This window comes from Cavia porcellus, unplaced genomic scaffold (genome assembly GCF_034190915.1).
Source record: "Cavia porcellus strain 051 isolate PalLab524CR breed Dunkin Hartley unplaced genomic scaffold, mCavPor4.1 scaffold_2, whole genome shotgun sequence".
NCBI lineage: Eukaryota > Metazoa > Chordata > Mammalia > Rodentia > Caviidae > Cavia > Cavia porcellus.
This window is the reverse complement of record NW_026947485.1, coordinates 45652794-45673319: the sequence shown is the minus strand read 5'-3', so window position 1 is coordinate 45673319 and position 20526 is coordinate 45652794. Positions and strand designations below refer to the sequence as shown.

Here is a 20526-nt window from a genome sequence, read left to right as displayed (position 1 = left end):
AATAATGCATTGTCTTAGATTCTCAAGAATAGAAACAACAGGAAGAATAGGAATAATTGGATGGATGGATGGTTAGAAAGATAGATGACAGACAGACAGACTGCTTTCTAAAGATTGACTAATACAGTAATACATTTCTGGGGATTAGCAAATCTGAAATCTGAAGGACAGGTTTGTAACCTGGAATTTCAGTTAAGAGTGATATTTCAGTGTAGAGTTCAAATTCCTCAAGGCAACAGCCTGAAAATTTAAGCAGCTTTCTGCATTGCAATCTTAATGAGAATTCCTTCTTTTTCAGCAAATCTTTCTTAAAGCTTTAACTAATTTGGATTGGTTTCATCTACAATATGGAGAGTATTACATCTAATAAAATTATATCTAATAATCACATCTAATAAATACAGGTGTTCCCAGCAACACCTGTTATGACAAATATTCCACCAAACATCAGGAAACCATAGCCTAGACAAGCGAGCACATAAATTGACCATCACAAAAGGCAGCGCACTTTTTTTGCTTCATTACATGCTTTGAGCATCAAACTGTGAATCTTAAATTTATGTTTAAGAACCGTGTGTGTGTGTGTGTGTGTGTGTGTGTGTGTGTGTGTGTGTTATTGTTACCAGCTGTCTGAATTTTTCCAGGGCTCTCAGAAAGGAAGGCCAAGTGGACGAGTGGTCACGCAGTATCATTACACTCAGTGGCCAGACATGGGAGTCCCTGAGTACTCTCTGCCAGTGCTGACCTTCGTGAGAAAGGCTGCCCATGCCAAGCGCCATGCAGTGGGACCTGTTGTAGTCCACTGCAGGTAAGTCTCAGAGATATGTTTCTAAATCCATAGAATTGCTTATGAGGGGAAATCAATGGAACAAAATCTTGCCAAAATGAGAATGATTTCTTGAAATAAGAAAGATAAATTTATATGCCCATTTTTGTATGTATTAATCACTAGGTCATGCATATGCAAGACTCAGAATCTGATTACTGAATATTTCAAACCACCAAATACTTTTATATTTATTATTCTATTCAATTGTTAGAATGGTCTTCAAATTTTTAATTGTGAGAATCAAGAAGAACATTTATTACAGTATATAACATTGTGGGGTAGGGGCTGGGGATTTAGCTCAGCGGCGTAAGCACCTGCCTTGCAAGCAGGCAGTTGTGAGTTCGATCCCCGGTACCAATTTAAAAAAAAAAAACGTTGTGGGGTAAAAATGCTTGAGGTAGAGTTCTTAGAGTTAAGAGTTAGTCTGTTGTAGTTGTTACACCAAGTTTACATTAAAGAGACCAAGCACACACACTGTGAAGAGGCTGGCAAAATAACTGGAATTTGTTTCAAACAGTTTAAGACCAAAATCCTTTTCTCAATCCTTTCTAATGAGTCACACTGAATATATTATAAATTCATTGTTTCCCAAGGATGTTAATTTTCAAGATTGTGTTGATAAATATCAGTAATATCATTAAAAGAGGAAAATAAATGGTAAATATTTTAGTCTAGTTTTTTTTTTCAGTTAGTATCTTTTAATATCAATAGAATGATGGCCATGGGCCGGGTTCTATAACCACAGAAGTCAAATTTATTTCTATGTGCATTATTTTTGTCACAGCAATGTCTGTGTTTCTACAGAAATAAGTGTTTTCTTTTTATATGTGACTTATCTGACAGATTCTAATTACTTATCTTGGAATTAGTCTCAGATAAAATTTGAAAGGCTCATCTTGAGTTTCTAGTATGTTAGCCTGATGATAAATTGAGGAAAACCAGAAGATGGACGAAAATAACTCTGAAGGTCAGGGATTGTTTCTTAGCAAATGGAGAAGGACCAGGCTATTGTGCAGAGCAGGTGCTAATTTTCCACTCTCGCACTTCCTCCTTCTGGGAACGTTTGAAAAGAATCTCTGTCTATGAATTCTCTTCCTCTGATAGAGGCTTTGAAGAAGTTGATAGATAATGGCCCTTTAGAAATAACTGAAGTTATGCTTTATTCCTCACGATGTCACTGAAATGATATTTTCAGTTGAAAGCGCTAACAAATTCTTTGTCATATTAAATGTGGAAACCTTTACAAATGCATCTACCTGGCAGAACAGACCCAGGGACCTTTCATTTTCAGAATTTGCTGAAGCTAATGGTTTTCAGATCAAATGTCTATTTGCTATCTTCCAATACATAATATTTTCACTCCACAATATGAAATGAATGATAAATATAACTGTTGAAAAATGTTTAAAATTTCCCCTGGCTAAAAATTCAAATGGGAAATTTTAATGCTATTTAAACATGCTTAACTACTAAACTGTTTCCAGTTTTCAGTTGTTAAATTTATTGTGTGGGTCATTTGGTTGAGGAAAGAAATTACTTTAATCAACCTGAAGGCCAATAGTGGCCTATTTTTTACTTTTATCTTAGGTTTGACATTGAAATATTTCTTTCTCTCTTCAGTGCTGGTGTTGGAAGAACAGGAACGTACATCGTGCTAGACAGTATGTTGCAGCAAATCCAACACGAAGGAACTGTCAACATATTTGGCTTCTTAAAACATATTCGCTCACAAAGAAATTATTTGGTGCAAACTGAGGTATGAGTTTAGAAGAGATATCTTTATTCATGTATGGCGCTATCACTGAAACTCGGTGTGTATGTTAGCCTCTCCAGCCTGCCGTAACAAAATACTCTATGACAGACAGGATGGCTTGAAACAGCAGAACTTGAGTGTCTCATACTGCTGAATTCTACAAGTTTGAACACAAAGTGCTGGTAGGGCTCAGTTCCATTGGAAGCTTGTAAGGAGGTTCTTTTCTTGCATTTTTCAGCTTCTGGTGGCCCCACACACGTGGTAACATAACTTCTGTCCCTGTCTGTCTTCACATGGCATCACCCTTCGTGTCCAAATTTTCTTCTTCCTGTAAGAGTATTAGTCACTGTCCTATCTTGGGTAACCTCACCTAAGCTAGTTACATCTATACCAATAATGTTTGCAACCCACATTACATTCCACCATATTGGAGAGTTAGAGCTTCACCATATCTTTTTAAGGGACTCAACTTGTACCACTTGATACCTGTAGGTGGCCCCAGGAAATTTTGTCTCTTTTGTGACCATTGAGGGATATCTTTAAAATGATAGTAGTAGTGAAGAGGATCCAGAAGCAGAGTCAGTGGAACAATCAACAACCATTGCTGCTAGTAAAAACCTTGTCACCCAAAACACACAGCAACCAAATAGATTCATTTCTCTGTTTAAAAAGCAAGAATGTCACTGTATAATTTGATCAGATAGAACACAGACTAGAATCTGAATATCTATTTTATTTTCATTATTTCTAAATTTAAAAAAATGAATTAAAATTAAAAACTATAGATGCCAGGTAGAAAACAATCAGAAACGTGTATTTGAGGGGGCTTCAGAAATGGAACCAAACATCCACCTAGAAAATGACTTTCTGGTCAGATAAGATCAGATGATTGTCCACACAAGAAATGCCAGAGTACTACTAAAAGCTGCTGAGGAAACTGATATAAATTACGTGTGATAGCTATAAAGAGAATGAGAGTTGCAAAAAGGGAAGCGTCCCAGAAGTATACCAGCCAGGTAAGTACTCATGGGAATACAAAAATGCCAGACTCTAAAGAGAGGCACAGAAGACATTTCTTTGTCTCCTTCTGTGTTGTTGCCTTCTTATAAATGTGAATATATAATAAACTAAGAGGTGTTACGTGAAAGAGATTATTTCTCCCTCAGCCACCTATTGCCACTGTCTGACTTTTGACCAAGTCTGGTCAGTAATCTGGTATGGGCTCTGTCTTCCACCATTTTGTTAAACTTGGTGTCTGTTGGTGGGAGGTAATACACTTTTTTGCACATATGTAAGAAAATTTGAGTCCATTGTTACTATTGTTCCAGGAACAGTATGTCTTCATCCATGATACCCTGGTTGAGGCCATACTCAGTAAAGAAACTGAGGTGCCAGACAGTCATATCCACGCCTACGTTAATGCGCTCCTCATTCCAGCACCAACAGGCAAAACAAAACTAGAGAAACAGTTCCAGGTGAGTTCTTTTGGATGTCCCTTCAACATGACCACAGAATCTGATGTCCCTGCATCTTCTCATTTGACTTGGCGAGGCAATGTGGAGAGTTTAAGAACATTTTTTATACAGTGGCTTTGTATTTGAACCATTCTTCCTCTTTACAGTAGGTTACAGTGCCCCACAGTAAGTTTCAAGGAGAAACTTAATTCTGAGTAGCAAGAGGAAAAGTTCTCAGAAACCCTAGAGTAACTTTTATAAATGCAGACTTGGGCCAGGAAGGGAGGGCACAGAGGACAACAGAATGAACAGACAGAACTCATAATACAAACCGTGTAAGTGCTCTTTTTGCTTTGAAAAAGAACAGACACTTAACCAGGAGTGCTGTGGCTCAGGCTGTTCCCACTACTCTTCGGAAAAGTCTGTGTCTCGCTTGAAATCCTTGGACTAGAATAGGCCACCCCAGAACAATAGCTTCTTCCACCCCACTTTCTCCCACTCACCTCTCAAGGCAACAAACCCAAGAAGGGAACATATTTTGTCTGGTACCATACTTCTTACAACACTAGCTTTCTGGCTTTCAGAAATCAGTAAGTAAAGAATTCACACAGCAAAAGTTAGCAGACCTATGCCTAGAGTCAGAGGATTTACAGAACCATAGCCCTCTTAGAAATAGAGGCTATTACTTTACTCCCTGTGATTCCTATGCTATCCTCTGGATTGCATAGGATATATCCTATGCAAATACTTCTAAAAAATGGACTAGGAAGACACTTGAAGATCCTGAAAAAGCCCAGGAGCATTCACAAAATTGGGATTCCATTCTTTTCCTCATTTTCCCCCCACTCTACCACAGAGAAGTTGTTAGCCCCCGTGAATCCTCTGCAATGTTTTGCCCTCTCTCTTATCCTTGCTTTTTCTGTTCTGGAAAGATGGGGTGAATGCTAAACTTAGAACTTGTCAGGAATACAGATGTCCACAGTCAGACCTATCTGAGTCATGAAAAAAAGGCTTTGGGGAAAGACAAGTATCAGTGCTGGTTCTAAATAAAAAAAAATGTAAAACCTTAAAATTAGGTTATTAGGGTCTGTTTTCACCTATGTGAAAGCCATTCTAATGACACAATTTTAATATTTTATCATCCATTTTGAACATAATTCTCTTTTAAATATTATTTGCATCCTACATAATTTCATAAGAGTTGATATAGATTAAGCTGAATAATCTAGGATGGCAATGGAAATATAGGTCAGAATCCAATTGAAAAGGCAAATATTTGATCTAGCTGTTTACAACATAAATGAGGAAACATAGCTGCGTATGTGTACTCGCTTATAAACAGGAAGCATTTAAGTTTATCCATGGAAAAGTTTCCTTGAATCAAACTGCATGTTTATTTATTTGACAAATATTTATTGGACAACTATAAGAGGCTGAGTTTCTGTGGTTGGTACTCATTATAAACATTAATTTTTAAAAAAACACACCTAGCTCCTACTCTTGTAGTACTTTCAATCTAATGGGAAATAGAGGTGGGGGGGAGCCCTCAAAGCAGTGTGAAAAGCGACTTTATAGAAGTCAACTAGGTTTCTGTAGGAGTACAGAGGAGTCAACTTAAGGTAGAATTGTGTATGATATATTTAAGAGGTTAGTGTAGAACTTGGTTGTTGATTTGAAGCACTGCCTTGGAGAAGGCAAAGAAAAAAGCATTACTACTAGAATCGGGGTTGGATATTTGTGAGGTGGTGATATAATTCACCATAAAGGAGAATTAAGAGCAGGAGGTACATGATTGAGGGTTGTGGAGGAAAAATAGTAAGATTACTTCTAAACCTCCCTGATTTGGATGTACTTTTTGTGTGGGTATATTTGGTCAGCTTTTTGTTACTATCATGAAATATGTGAGGTAGACTCCTTAATAAAGAAAAAGGTTTATTTTGAAATAAGTTGAATAACATGCATTAGAGGTACGAGGTGCAGGGGACCATCTGAGGTAAAATAACTGGAAATGGAAATGTTGCCAAGGCACTGATTGTCCTTATATTGAATACAAAGGTCAATGTTATATCAGTCAAGTTTCCAGCAGGTTTTATCATGGAAAATGGAGAACAGTTTCTAAGTTAACGTGGAAGTAAAACACTCCATCTTATTGAAAAAAGAAGATAAGGAAAAGGGGAATATATATGGAAATTGTTCTTTGATATAATGTTTAAAAACTGACAAACAGGAAATTGCATGTGAGAAAACCTATTCTGTAGTAGAGACGACAGTACAAATCAGGAAAAGTCAGTTTACTCAGTTAACACCAGTAAAATTCCTATATGAAAGAAAAGGATAAATTAGATCTCTACCACATTTCAAACACTAAAATGTATTCTAGACAGATTAAATACACAAAGATGAAAGAATTACTTCCTAAATTATTATTGGGAATTTTAATGATTTTGGATAGAGAATTACTTCTTCAATAAAAACAGTTTGTGGAACTTTTAAAGATAACAAATTGAATATAAATCTGGTTAAAAAAAGCAAAGATATTTACATTTTTAGCATACTATATATTTCTATTCAAAACAAAACTCCTACAAACTAATAAAGAAAAATACTGAAGTCAAAAATTATAGGCAGTCATCAAAGAAGCAACAAATATAAATTATTAATGAGCACAGAAATTCACAATTTCATAGTAATGAAGGGGCCACAAATCAAAATCATCATGTGACACTTTTCACTTATCAAACTTTCAAAAATAAATATAAACCATACATGTACATTAAGAAGCAGGAAAGAGGTGTTCAGCACTATAAATCTGAAAATAGCAAAACGTTGAAAATAACCCAAACATTCACTAGATGTAGAATAGATAAGGAGAAGGTACATTATTCATGTAATGAAAAGTAACAGAATCAATTAATAAAATTCTAACTATATACATATAAGGCACACATCCATACGTAATGTCATTTGCATCCTAACTGCACTGTGAGATTTCAATAGAGGAAAAGGTAGGTGCGGTGTATGGGGGAGATCAAGGAAGGCCTTCTCAATGCTGGAAGTCAAACTAGTAAAAAGTCTCTGCTTATGTTCCACTTCCCATGGTAAAAAGCACAGGTGTCCCAAGGAGTACCTTAAAACAAATCCACAGAATTCTTTCAAAACAAGTCAGATAAATCTGCATTATCTTAGGTATGGATGTGCCTGTATGTTTGAATACTGAAGGGACTTAAGTTGAATAACATGCATTTTTCCTTGTTTCCTTTGCTCAGCTTCTGAGTCAGTCTAATATTCAGCAGAGTGACTATTCCACAGCCTTAAAACAATGCAACAGAGAAAAGAACAGAACTTCTTCCATCATTCCCGGTAAGTGACACTGAAATTTGAAAAAACATCTTCTAATGATAAAGGACTTATATGTAATGTGGTATTATTTATATAACTTACAACAAATGGGATATACTCTATTTATTATATTTGATTGCTGTTATTCTAGTTAGCCCTAATATGTAACTGTTAAAAACTCGTAATTGCTTAGTCTTATCGAAATGTGTAACATTGCTTAGTCTTATGAAATGTGTAACAAAGAGCTTAAAAATCAAAGACACTGAATTTGGAAAGTGCTTTGTATTTGAGTATTAAAGGAGAATGGTCCAGTTGCTATGAACGTGGCTGTTTACAATGAATGTTCTGTGTTCTAGTGGAAAGATCAAGGGTTGGTATTTCATCCCTGAGTGGAGAAAGCACTGACTATATCAATGCCTCCTATATCATGGTAAGTCAGACCGCAGGATACAAGCATTCCTCAATGTTTCTGTGTGCTGAGATTGAAGAAATTACAAACTAAACCAAAAAGTGGTCACAGGAGCCCAATTATATTCATCTTTAAGGCTGATTAGTAGGCATGAAACTTGCCCATCTGAAAGGCTCCATTTCTTTCCCCAAGGCAGTGATCTGGCAAACCATAACACACCAGCCTTGGCAAGTCCAGCCTCACGGACATTAGCACTCTGGATTCGCAGTACAGTTCTCACCTTGCAGGGTAGGCTCATTTGGGAATCTGAGTCTCTAAAGATAGAACACTGTTGTTTTGCATTTTGATTCTCTGTAAGAGACGTAAGTATTTCAATGACTGTTGAGTGACCTTACTATTTTAGGACAGTCAGTAAAGAGGTTGGCTTTAGATGAAAGGTTTCTCTTCCCACTCCAAAGCCTCTATTCTCTTTATCCAGCAGGTGAATCATTCCCATGCATATCTATGCATGGAAAGGAAGCCATGTTATAGTGACATAGAAACACATGCCTAATTTCAAATGAGTCTGTCTAGGAAAGGCATGGGATCTAAAAGACCCCAGAGTAGGGGCTTAATGATTTCAGTAAATAAAATCATAGAAATCATGATTAATCTCATGGTACCAGAGTCCAGGTTTGTACAGCAAAATCTGAGAAACTGAATGTTGTCCTGGAAAGGCATCCAGGCTGTCTACACACTAAAGAATCTTATTGTGAATAGGTGTACAGCTTAGCGTTCTGACATTGGGACTTGTGTAAAGTGAGAATTACAAATGGTTGTATGTTTCTACTCTATCTAGTGTAAGAAACACTTTCCACAGCCATTTTAGAAAGTCTGCTCCTAGAGAGGATAGGTAAACTTGAAAACAACATTTTTTGAGAGAAATTTGGTCACAGCCTTTAACTGTTATGCTGCAGTTTAATCACTCCTAATGTGGGAATTATAGTTACTATCTCATAGTACTACCGTAAGAAACAAATTTCTTAAGAAGAAGAAAAAAATCTGTCCTTAGCATATGAGAAGTGCCCAGCATTGTTTCTAACCATGACATTATTATTTATACAATCTACCGTATAGATACTACTTTTGCTTAAGGAAATCAAGTTCAAGGGCTTTTAAAAAGCCCTTTCTGTTTGGTTTTACAGGGTTATTACCAAAGCCATGAGTTTATCATCACCCAGCATCCACTGCTCCACACCATCAAGGACTTCTGGAGGATGATATGGGATCATAATGCCCAATTGGTGGTTATGATTCCTGATGGTCAAAACATGGTAGGTTCCTTAGATCACTTTTATTTCTAACCTTATAGGAAAATATCAGGGTGCAATATCCAGACACTCAGCATACAAGTAAGCAAAGGCATTTTGTCTATAACCAAAATTCGAAGGTTACTGGAATCAGACCCTGTCTACCTTTGGGCTTGGTTTCATTATATATTCTCCTTGGTGTAAAAGTCACAGATCAAATCCTTACATGGCATTGCTTAATGAAATTAGGATTATAGCTATGAATGATATCAGTATGCATGATTTTGTTCATACTTTTAAAATAAAATAAATTAGGATATTTTAAAATTCTTCGTATTAGGGTATCCTAGAATTTTTTTTTTAAATGATTGAGTTGGATAAAATGATCTACTACAGTACAGATGTTTTGGGGGGTGTAAGAAAATCAAGGACATGTTCATTCTTATTTTATGTATTTTTGAACCTTCCCCCAAATAAAATTAAATATCTTATTTGAGCTTCATACGTATATTCAACTCTGATATTCAGTTCTTTTCTGTAAAGTTATATTGGCCATTCCAAATGAGGCTAGAAATTGCTCACTCTCAGAATTATTTGAATCTTTCTTAACCAGTTGGTGGTTAGAGAAGCAATCTTACCATTGCTGTTGGTAAGCCAACAGCACAAAATAACAAAATAATTGCTTGGATTCTTAAATTTAATATTTTATTTTGCATATCAATCTGGTTTAAGATGTCAGGAAGATTTTAATGGTAAATTTTGATATTCAAACAAAAATTTGAGTTGAAAATTTGTCCCAGTCAATTAACTTTATTTCAAATCTGATTTGTGAAATACTTTATTAAAATCTAAATTCTATTTTGGCTTTGAATTCTCAGGCAGAAGATGAATTTGTTTACTGGCCAAATAAAGATGAGCCTATAAATTGTGAGAGCTTTAAAGTCACTCTAATGGCTGAAGAACAAAAGTGTCTATCTAATGAGGAAAAACTTATAATTCAAGACTTTATCTTAGAAGCTACACAGGTATGGAAATAAGTAAAATGATGAACTTTTTATCTTAACAAAATGTTAAATGTGCTGATTTAAGAATCTTTCTTAGAAGTTTTATGATTTAAAAATGATTATGAAGCCAGAGATATAGCTCAGCAGCATAAGCCCCTGCCTTGCAAGCATGCAGTCATGAATTCGATCCCCAACACCAAAACTTAAATTAAATTAAAAAAAAGATTATGATTTGAGTTACCCAAATAACAGATACTTCTTTTTCAATTTCATTTTCAAAATCTTACAGAATCATTAAACAATTAGTCATCACTAAGCTACACAATTCTTGACTTCTACATCCAGAAAATCAAATTTCTCCTAATTCACTTTCATATATATATTTTTATGTGTTTTTAGAATTCAAGTGATAAACCAACAAATAGGGTTTTTGTTTCAGAATTAAAAAGAAACAATTGAAAGAAATTTTTCTGTCCCATTAAGTAGATTTATACTAGGTAAATGTTACTTTGCAATTACCTGTCCTTCTGTGATGAAGGGTGTAATGTAATTCACTCATGAATCAGTGCTTATGCATAACACTGGCTTTTATTACCTGACTACTGTCAGTGATACAATTCTTTTAAAATCATTACTTTGTTCTTTCTTCTTCTAGGATGATTATGTACTTGAAGTGAGGCATTTTCAGTGTCCCAAATGGCCAAATCCAGATAGTCCCATTAGTAAAACGTTCGAACTTATAAGTATTATCAAAGAGGAAGCTGCCAATAGGGATGGTCCTATGATTGTTCACGATGAGTAAGTTTCACATTTCACTTTGTCTATATAGCTTAGAATCCTCTGGCTGTGTGTGTGTATTTCTGTTGTTTTCAAACTAGCAAGTGATTTGGGCCAACTGTGATGACTTAGGTGGATCATCAAAATGGATAATATAAAATATTTTTCTTACATTACTTGAAGCTCCTATTGCAGCAGAAGACAGAAACATAGTTACAGGGATCTACTCTGGCATTTAATGCTGACAAAATTCTGTACAATGAGAGTGTTTCAGCACCAAGGATTAACTTTATTTCAAAAAAGTTATAGGAATTAACCTGAAAGATATGTCTCAGCTATTGATTTTTTGAGAAAGGGGTAAATTTGATGTATATTTTATTCCCTAAAAGAAGTCTTTTTATTCATTAGATCTCTCTTATGTTTCTATTATAAATAAAAATACTAGAGTTATATATCATATATATTATGCATCTTTACTACTAACATGAATATTTAGTAATGTTTCCAGTTAATCCAAACTTCTGTCCACAGAAAGAGTAAAGAAGAGAAGTCATTAAAACTTTCAATGTCTTTACTGAAAAATTTTCAAGGATATATTCTCTGTAAATTTCAAATGTGTTTTTGACACATATGAATGGAGTCTTTGTGTTTCCTTTTGTTGCAAGGCATGGAGGAGTGACGGCAGGAACATTCTGTGCTCTGACAACCCTAATGCACCAACTAGAAAGAGAAAATTCCGTGGATGTTTACCAGGTGGCCAAGATGATCAATTTGATGAGGCCAGGAGTCTTTGCTGACATTGTGAGTAATGAAGCAACAAGACAAACTTTTTTTACCATTACACTACTCAGTTAATTTTCAAGTTGTTACAAGCCCACATCTTCCAGAAAATTGATAGATACAAAATTTTAAATCTGTCCATGTCTTTTTATGACTTACTATAAATTTTAAAAATATTCTCAGTAAATGTGCTAACAAACTGTCTTACTCAGCAAAATAAATGTTTATTTTCTTGGGATTCAGATTCTTTCTAGCCTCAGAGAACAGTACGAAGACAGACCTCAGGCAAATGTTGGAACTGTTCACTTTTTTTTCAAGCCAAATTCAGTTTCTGAAGTTAACCAGGAGCTAGTTCCTCAATACTTTGTAACATACAGAGAGACGTGCACAAGGGAAAGATGTGCATGCTTGGCAACCAGTCTCAACTTTGAAAACAATTTGGAGGTTTTTATTATTGTAGAATCAGGAACTCGAAAGATAGTAAAGAACTTGTGCAGACATCACAAAGAGAGAAACTTAGATGGTTGTAGAAATTTTTGGCTTGCCTTCAGTTTCTTGTCTGTTTTATAAAGAAAATACAAGAGTACAAACAGCTTTTCTCAAAACAAAGTATGAGACCAGTCAGACTGATAAGAGTGTGACTATCTTTGCTAAACTGTGGATCTTATGAAAGAACTGTGCTCTGCATGAGTCACTGGGACAGTAGTGCAGTCGTTGAGATCTCTCTATAAACAGACTGAACCAGTGAATTTCATAGCAACTACAGTAAAGAGAGTAACAAATTTATTTTTGAGCAGGTTACAGATAACTTAGTGCCAAAGTAGACAGAACGGTACCATATCACCTTCAGATTCTGGGAAACAAAGGGGGAAAAATAGAGTTCTTATAGTTGGAATATGTATGTGGGTAGGTTTTCTAAATCAATGAATGTTTGCTAATTGAAAGTTTAATTTAATCAGGAGACATTAATATAGATCATATACTTCTGGCAAGTATAACAAAGACCTTAGCGCAATGCCTTCTATGAGCAGTTCTAAAGTATTTATAAAATTATGCCTTCTTTTTACAAGTATGTATCTTCACTGAGCTCCCTGCTTATAACATTTTTCTCTGTTCTCCAGGAGCAGTATCAGTTTCTCTACAAAGTGGTCCTCAGCCTCGTCAGTACGAGGCAGGAAGAGAATCCATCCACCTCTCTGGACAGTAATGGTGCAGCTTTGCCTGATGGAAATATAGCTGAGAGCTTAGAGTCTTTAGTTTAAAACAGACAAGGGTGGAGGACCACACATCTGTGCATTGTGTTCCTCTATCTAAAATTAAGAAAATCAGTCCAGTTCTTTTAATCTGTCTATTTTACATCATCCAACAGTAACTTTCACGATATAGGAATTTATTGCCAAATTTACATTATTAACAATGTGTGCCTTTTTGAAAGATTTCTTGTAATTCACTTATTATGTTTAAACTAAAATGATTGAATTTTACAGTATTTCTAAAAATATAATTGTGGTATTTTTTTCATATTGATTTTAACAGAAGTTCCCAATTTATAGATATTAGGAATTCCCAACTAAAGAAAATGCTGTTTTGAGTGTTAAATTTTTAGCTGTATTTGTAGCAATCATCCAGTTTCCTAGAAATGTTACTTTAAGATAGTAGACTGTAAATAAACCACTTTTTCCACTATGATAGTGAACATTTTACAACTGCAATATTTACTTAGAGTAGAAATAATCTGATACTTACTGTAAATACTGCTCTAGTGTCTCTCCATGGACCAAATCTATATTTATAATTGTAGATTTTTATATTTTACTACTGAGTCAGTTTTCTAGTTCTGTGTAATTGTTTAGTTTAATAATGTAGGCCATTACCTGGTCTTACTCTACAAGTCTTCTGATATAGTATTGTGTTATCTAAGGGATTAACTCTGTTCAAGCATGTAATTTTAACTTTTGTGGAAAATAGAAATGCATTTGTTTTGAAAGATGTTTTTATGAAAATAACACCTTACCAAACATTGTTTAAATGGTTTTTATCCAAGGAATTGCAAACATAAATATAAATATTGCCATCAACTTTTTGTTTGTTTGTGAAATGTTATGCTGAGGTATGTGTGACAGAAAACCTATGGATATTGTCCCACAGGGATGTAAGAAGGCCAGAGGAATGAGTTGGAGTATAGAGCTCTGGTTCTCAAATTGTTACAGGAAATGCAAAATATTACATTCTTTAAAATACAGCAATGAGTGCTGACATGGTACAAGTCTCTTACTGTTAAATTATTTACACCTGACGACTTAATAAATAGAATCATGTATTTCTATTTGCTTATTGGAGTGCTAGGGTCAAAACATTCATGTTTCCTAATGATTCATATATTAAAATCTCACCCTTCTGGTGATGTTATTAGGAGATGAGAGCTTAGGAGGTCTCACAAGCAGAGCTTTTATGAGTGAGATTAACCTCCATATAAAGGAGGCCTGGGCCACAAATTTAGCTCAGAGGCACATAAGAGTCTGCCTGACAAGCATGAGGTGGTGAGTTCGATCCCTGGTACCCCCTCAAAAAAAGTTCTTAAAAAATGAGGGCCTGGGGATACAATTCAGCAGCACAGCACCTATCTGGCAAGCACAAGGTCATCAGTTCAATTCCAGGTACCAAAAAAATGAAAAACACAAAGGAGGCCTGAGAGATCCCTCCCTTCTTCCACTGTGTAAGTTTACAGTGAAAAGACAGGCATCTAGAAGAAAGCAAACCATTACCCATCCTCAAGTCTGCCGGCATCTGGCTCTTGCACTTCCCAGCTTCTAGAACTATGACAAATAAAACTATGATAAATATCTGTTGTAATGCATCACTTCTTATACAATATTTTGTTGTAGCAGCGAAAACAAAGAATTATGAAAATGTTGCAGTGAAATTAAATGTACCATATGCCGTGAAATGGTGGGGATCTTTGGTTTAAAGCTAAGATGTGAGTCAAAAGAAGGCAGATTTACCAGAGATTCCATTATTAGCAAAGTTCCTGTGAGGTAGGGTTTGGAAACCAGGTAGATAGACAAAGGCCCGGAAGTCATAAATCACAAAGGTACCAGGTCTATATTGAGGAAAATCATTAGGATTCAAGAACTATATGGAAATGAAGTGTAGTAAAAACAGGACCATTAGCAATGAGCAGACTTTGGTACTGAAAGCCATCTCTTGCCTTAGCCAGGGACATTTGACATTACTACTGCCTAATAAGGACAGTACTAAACCCATCATCACCGCCCTGGATCAGGACTGAAAGCGAAAACCAGAGAAGTGTCATTTAACCCACATTCCTCAAAGTGTGGTTCCCAAACAGCAAAACCAATGTCTAATCTCGGTTTGGTTTTTGGTTTTTTTTTGTTTTTTTGTTTGTTTGTTTGTTTGTTTTTTGTAACAAATGCCTGAATCTGAATATTTTATAAAGAGGGCTGATTAGCTCATAACGTATAGAGGCTAAAAGTCCAAGATCCAATGGCCCCCTTTTAGTTCAGCCTTTAGAGAGCCACACCTGCCATGGTGGGTGATGTGGAGAGAGTTTATGTTAAGTGGACAAAGATACATGATCAGATCAGAAGCAAAAAAAGGAGGGAAGGCCCTCTCGTATAACAACTCTCATGAATTACATGGGGCCAATGAGAACTACCTGAACCCCACACAACAGCCTCTTGCACTCAATCCCAGCTGTTGAAAGTTCCACCACCTCTCACATTGCCAAACTGGGGCCCAAGCTTCCACACAAGAAGCCTTAGAGAACACACTCAAACTCTACCCAAACCATAGAACTTGGGAACTTGTTAGAAATGCAGATTTTGAATTACTACTCAACAATTAACAGGCCTAGAAACTTTGGGATGAGACTCCACAATATCTAATCAATTCTAAACGCTGCTCCATAGTGACAAAACTTTAGAGAGCCTCTAATTTCTTTAAGCAGTATCAGAAAATTTTCCACTAAAATTAAAGATAGTGCTAAAATAATTACCTTGCCTATCTTTTTAGAGATTCATTTTAAAACAGTTATCATGAAAAGAAATAAAATAACAAAAACAAAAACAAAATCCTCCATCAAATTGTTGCATGGGAAAAACCCTAAATGTTGGTAAGTACGTCTCAATACAAAAAAGTATAAGGTACTTCTCCTTTCTCACTATTCCAGGAAGGAAATGTGTAGATTAATGTTACAATCTTCAATTACTTTTCTGACTTTATCTCCTTTTCTCCTTGTTTTATAGTAATTTTGTGTATTTTCCCCTTAGTCTTCATCCCAGGAACAAATAACTGCTTTGGAGTTTTGTCTAAGAGAAAATGATTATGTAATGAACACAGAAGATAATTAAGCATAAGCACACAAATTCTAATGAATATCTCCTGAAACAGATTCTTTAATGTTTTCTATCCCAGTATGAAATCTTTTCTCATCTTTTAAGCCTTAATTCTGAGATAGCCGTTATTTTAAAACAGATAAAAATACTGTAGTTAGGTAAGCAATTCAAATCAGTCTCATTTATCTTCATCATTACTAAAATTTCATTCATTAGTTTCTTACATTCATAGCATTTATCTAATTATTTTAAAGAGAAAATAAAATAATGCTACAGAATATCAAAACAAGATAATAGGAAATTAACAAAAGCTAATATGTTATATATTATCTTCAAAGTAATCTTGCTCATACATAGGCAGGCATAATTAAACAAGCATAAACAGTTTTGTTCAATAAACTAAAATCAGTAGTACAACTATCTTACCTACTTTTTGTCTATGTATGATTTTTTCTTTTTCTTTCCTTTTCTCCTTTCATTCATCTCAGTTGCAATTTCCTTTTGAGCCATTTCTTGCCCTTTCACAATATCTACTGTAGATTTTGGATCTTGTTTATTTTTTCAGTTTCTTATACTAAAGAGACAATACAATGTTTACATATATGAGTTTGCTTTAGTTCACTTCTAAGTATGGTTTCTAGTTGCATCCATTTACCTGTAAAAGGCTCCAGATTATATTCCTTATGGCTGAACAGTAGTACTTCATTATATAAAATACCATGTCTGCTTTCTTCATTCCTCAGTTAATGGACATTTGAATTGTTTCCAAGATTTAGCTATTACAAATTGTGCTACTATATACATGGGTGCACATATATCCCTGTGGTATGATTTTTTTCTCTTTGATTCTTCTGAAAAAATACCCAGAAGGAGAATAGTTGGATCAAATGAGACCACTAATCCTCATTTTTGTGGACTATCCACCATGATTTCCACAATGGTTGTACCATTCTACACTCCCACCACCAGTGTACAAAGGTTCCTCTTTCCCCATAGCCTCAACAGCATTTGTTTTTGGTTGATTTATTGATGATAGCCATCCTTTGTGGTGTGAAATGGAAACTCAGTGTTGTTTTAATTTGCATCTTTTGAATGGCCAATGACATTTGACATTTTCTCATATTTATTTGTTACTTGTATTTCTTCATCTGAGATGCATATTCATGTCAGATGCACATTTTTGGATTAGATCTTTGAATTTGGGAGACTTGATTTTTTTTAAATTCTTTTTAAAAACCATTTTTAAGAGAATAAAAACAAACAAAATAAAACAGAATAAAGCTAATCAAAACAATACAGTGGGGGAAAGCAGTGAAAATGATACAGGACTTCAAAACAAGATAATAAGAAATGACCAATGGTGGCCATAATGCCTCTTGTTATCTTCAAAATAGCTGCCCATACCATCTGACCTAATAAAATCAAATAAAACATATCAGAATAAAATCTATCAAAATAAAACAAAGTTATACAGAATATTAAAACCAGATAATAGGAAATCAACAATGGTTACCATAATATGTCTTATTAAAATAGCTGCTCATGCCATCAGATATAAACAAAATCAAACCAAACAAAACAGAGTAAGAAATCAAAACAAAATAATAAAATGATACAGGACTTTAAAACTCAATAGAGATTAACAATGACTACCACCATCCCTTTTTACTTTCAGTTTCACTTTCACAATATTTATTGTACATTTTTGGATCCCACCAAGTCCTTCAGTTTTTTTACACTAAGGAGACAACATGATGTTCACCTGTGTGAGTCCAAACCATTTCATCCAAGAGCTTGAGGTTGATCACAAATTGCATCCATTTACCTACAAGACACTTGTGATTATCCTTGTTTATAGCTGAGTAGCTTTCCATTATATAAAATTGTCATGTATTTTTTATTTATTCTGTAGTGATGGGCAAGGTATCCCTGTATTTTTCCCTCTCCCTTGCCTTTCAATTTATGAATTTTCTTTCAAGTTAGTGTTTCTTGTATACTGAATATTGATGGATCTTGTTTCTTGATCTACTTTGCCTCTGTTTCATTTTATTGGTGAATTGAGGCCATCTACATTAATGGTTATGCCATCATGCGTAGTTTGTCTGTGCTATGCCTTTTTCCTGTTTATAGTACTCTGCTTTTCCCCACCATTCAGTTATCTGCTCTTCTTGGTGATCTCACTTTGATGTTGCTCCTGGGACCATGGTCATTTTTATGTCTCTCTAGAATATCCTTTAGTACACATTGTAGGGTTAGTTTGGTGGTCATGAATTCCATCAGTTGTTCTTTTTCATGGAAGTATCTTATTTCTCCATCAGTTTTGAAAGATAGTTTTGCAGGATACATCAATCTGGGTTGTTTTCTTTCAGGACTTTGAATACTTCACTCCAAGCTCTTCTTAATTTGATAGTTTGTGTTGAGAAATCTGTCATGATTCTGATGGGTTTTTCCTTTATAGATGATGTTTCTTTTTTCTAACAGCCTTTATTATTCTGGTCTTGTGCTGAATTTCTGAGATCTTGATTATTATATGTCTGGTTGTATGTTTATTGATTATGGCTAGTTGGAATTCTATATGTGTTATGGTTGACACATTGCATCAACTTGAGCAGTTTAGAATTTTAAGAGACTCATTAGGGAGTGAGGGTTCTTACTGTGTAGACCTTCCCATTCTGGTGTAAGAGGAGGACAAGGAGATTCTGTGAGTGCTATACCATCCCTGGAAGAGAATGATGGCCTGTGTACAATATAAAGGAAAAAACACTTGTTTTCCCTATTTCTGCTCTGGCTGCTGCCTTGAAGTGTTGCCCTGGTGCCATGCCACCCTGCCTTGGAGCCAACTATTATGGATGAAACTTCCATAAACTGTAAGCAAAGCAAACCTTTCTTTCCCTCATCTGAGGTGCCAGGTATTTTGTCCCAGCAATGAGAGAAAAGTAATCACTTATTTATATGTCAGGTCCTTTTCTGATGCTTGGGAGAGTTCTCTGCTATTATTTCTGTAAATAGTCCCTTTATGTCATTTGTATTGACTCCTGCCTTTTTGCTAACACCTATCATTCTTAAAGTATTTTTTCTTTGTGTCATCTTGGAGCCATGTTCATATTTTTGAACCATTTTGACTTTAGTTTAGTACTTAGTAATAGATATGGGTTTGGTGTTAGTCTTTGGCATGTGGAAAGCTAGGTTTTCCAACACCATTAATTAAAGAGGCTATCTTTCTCCAGTGAACATATTTGGCCCCTTTGTCAAAGATAAGCTGACTGTCTTTGTAGTTGCGCCTACACCTTCTACTCTGTTCCATAGACCCTCAGGTCTGGTTTTTTGCAATACCATGCTGACTACATTTTAGTATAATGTCAAGTCAGGGATGGTGAGGCCTCTTGCTTTGCTTTTGCAGCCCAGGATTGCCTTTGCTATTCTAGGTCTCTTCTAGTTCCAGATGAGTTTTAGAATGTGTTCTCTAGATATATGAACTATGCTAATGGTATTTTTATTGGAATTACATTAAATCTGTATAACAATTTGGACTTATAAATGATACCAAAAGACTACATAGGTAATAACCATGAACTTCCCAAACAAATGAAAGGAAACTGATATACAGATAAGTGAAACATGTTGAACTCCAGCTAGCCATAACTAATAAATCTACACTCGTATGTATAAAAATCAACATTCTAGAAATTCAGTGTAAGAAATGAGTATCAAAAGCTGTTAGAGAAAAGAGACAGATTGCCTACAAAGGAAAGCCATCAGAATCACAGCAGACTTCTCAACACAAACAGTGAAGTCAAGAAAAGTATAGAGTGAAGTATTTGAAGTCCTAACGGAAAATGATTTCCAACCTAGATTGATGCCATCCTGCAAAACTGTCATTCAAAACTGATGGAGAAATAAGATATTTCCATGACAACAGCTGAAGAACTTCATGACTACCAAACCAACCCTGCAAAGAATACTGAAAGGTATTCTAGATAAACATAAAAACAACTACAATTCCAAAAACACCAACAGAAAGAAACCACTAAGCAAGACAAACAATTAAACAGAGGGGAAAGGTAAAGAACCAACAGCAGAAAGAAAACATGACAAAAATAAGTCAATATATATCAGTTAAAACCATGATTGTAAATGGCCTCAATTCACCAATTAAAAGAAGCAGACTGGCAGAAATGATCAAGAAACAACATCCAACCATATGTTGCATACAAGAAAATCATCTAACCTAAAAAGAAATTCATAGACTGAAAGTCAAAGGTTGAAAGACAATAATTCATGCAATAGGACACCCCCCCCCAAAATGCAAGGGTAGCTATTCTGTTTGCAGACAAAATGAACTTCAAACCAAGAAATATCAGAAGAGATAAAGAAGGTCACTACATACTAGTTAAGGGAAAACTTCAAGATGAAGAGGTAATATATATATATATATATATATATATATATATATATATATATACCAAATGGAGCACTCAGCTATGTAAAATAAATATTAATAGAAATGAAAAATCAAGCAATAACAATTATAACAGGA

General features: G+C 35.0%; 2 protein-coding genes across 5 annotated transcripts in view; one reads left to right on the top strand and one right to left on the bottom strand.

Moving 5' to 3' along the window:
* Positions 1–14477, top strand: part of Ptprz1 (protein tyrosine phosphatase receptor type Z1) — a 165185-nt gene extending 150708 nt beyond the window's left edge. For all 4 annotated transcript variants that reach the window (XM_063241532.1, XM_063241528.1, XM_063241524.1 and 1 more), the window contains 10 exons: positions 645–808; positions 2450–2585; positions 3911–4057; positions 7303–7396; positions 7732–7805; positions 8969–9097; positions 9952–10098; positions 10733–10875; positions 11520–11655; positions 12756–14477. In XM_063241532.1, coding sequence (XP_063097602.1) covers positions 645–808; positions 2450–2585; positions 3911–4057; positions 7303–7396; positions 7732–7805; positions 8969–9097; positions 9952–10098; positions 10733–10875; positions 11520–11655; positions 12756–12896 — 1311 coding nt within the window. In that variant the 3' untranslated portion in view covers positions 12897–14477. The remainder of the gene's footprint in view (positions 1–644; positions 809–2449; positions 2586–3910; positions 4058–7302; positions 7397–7731; positions 7806–8968; positions 9098–9951; positions 10099–10732; positions 10876–11519; positions 11656–12755) is intronic.
* Aass (aminoadipate-semialdehyde synthase) overlaps positions 1–20526 on the bottom strand; it is a 117332-nt gene that overhangs the window by 8577 nt on the left and 88229 nt on the right. The gene's annotated exons all lie outside the window — the stretch shown is intronic.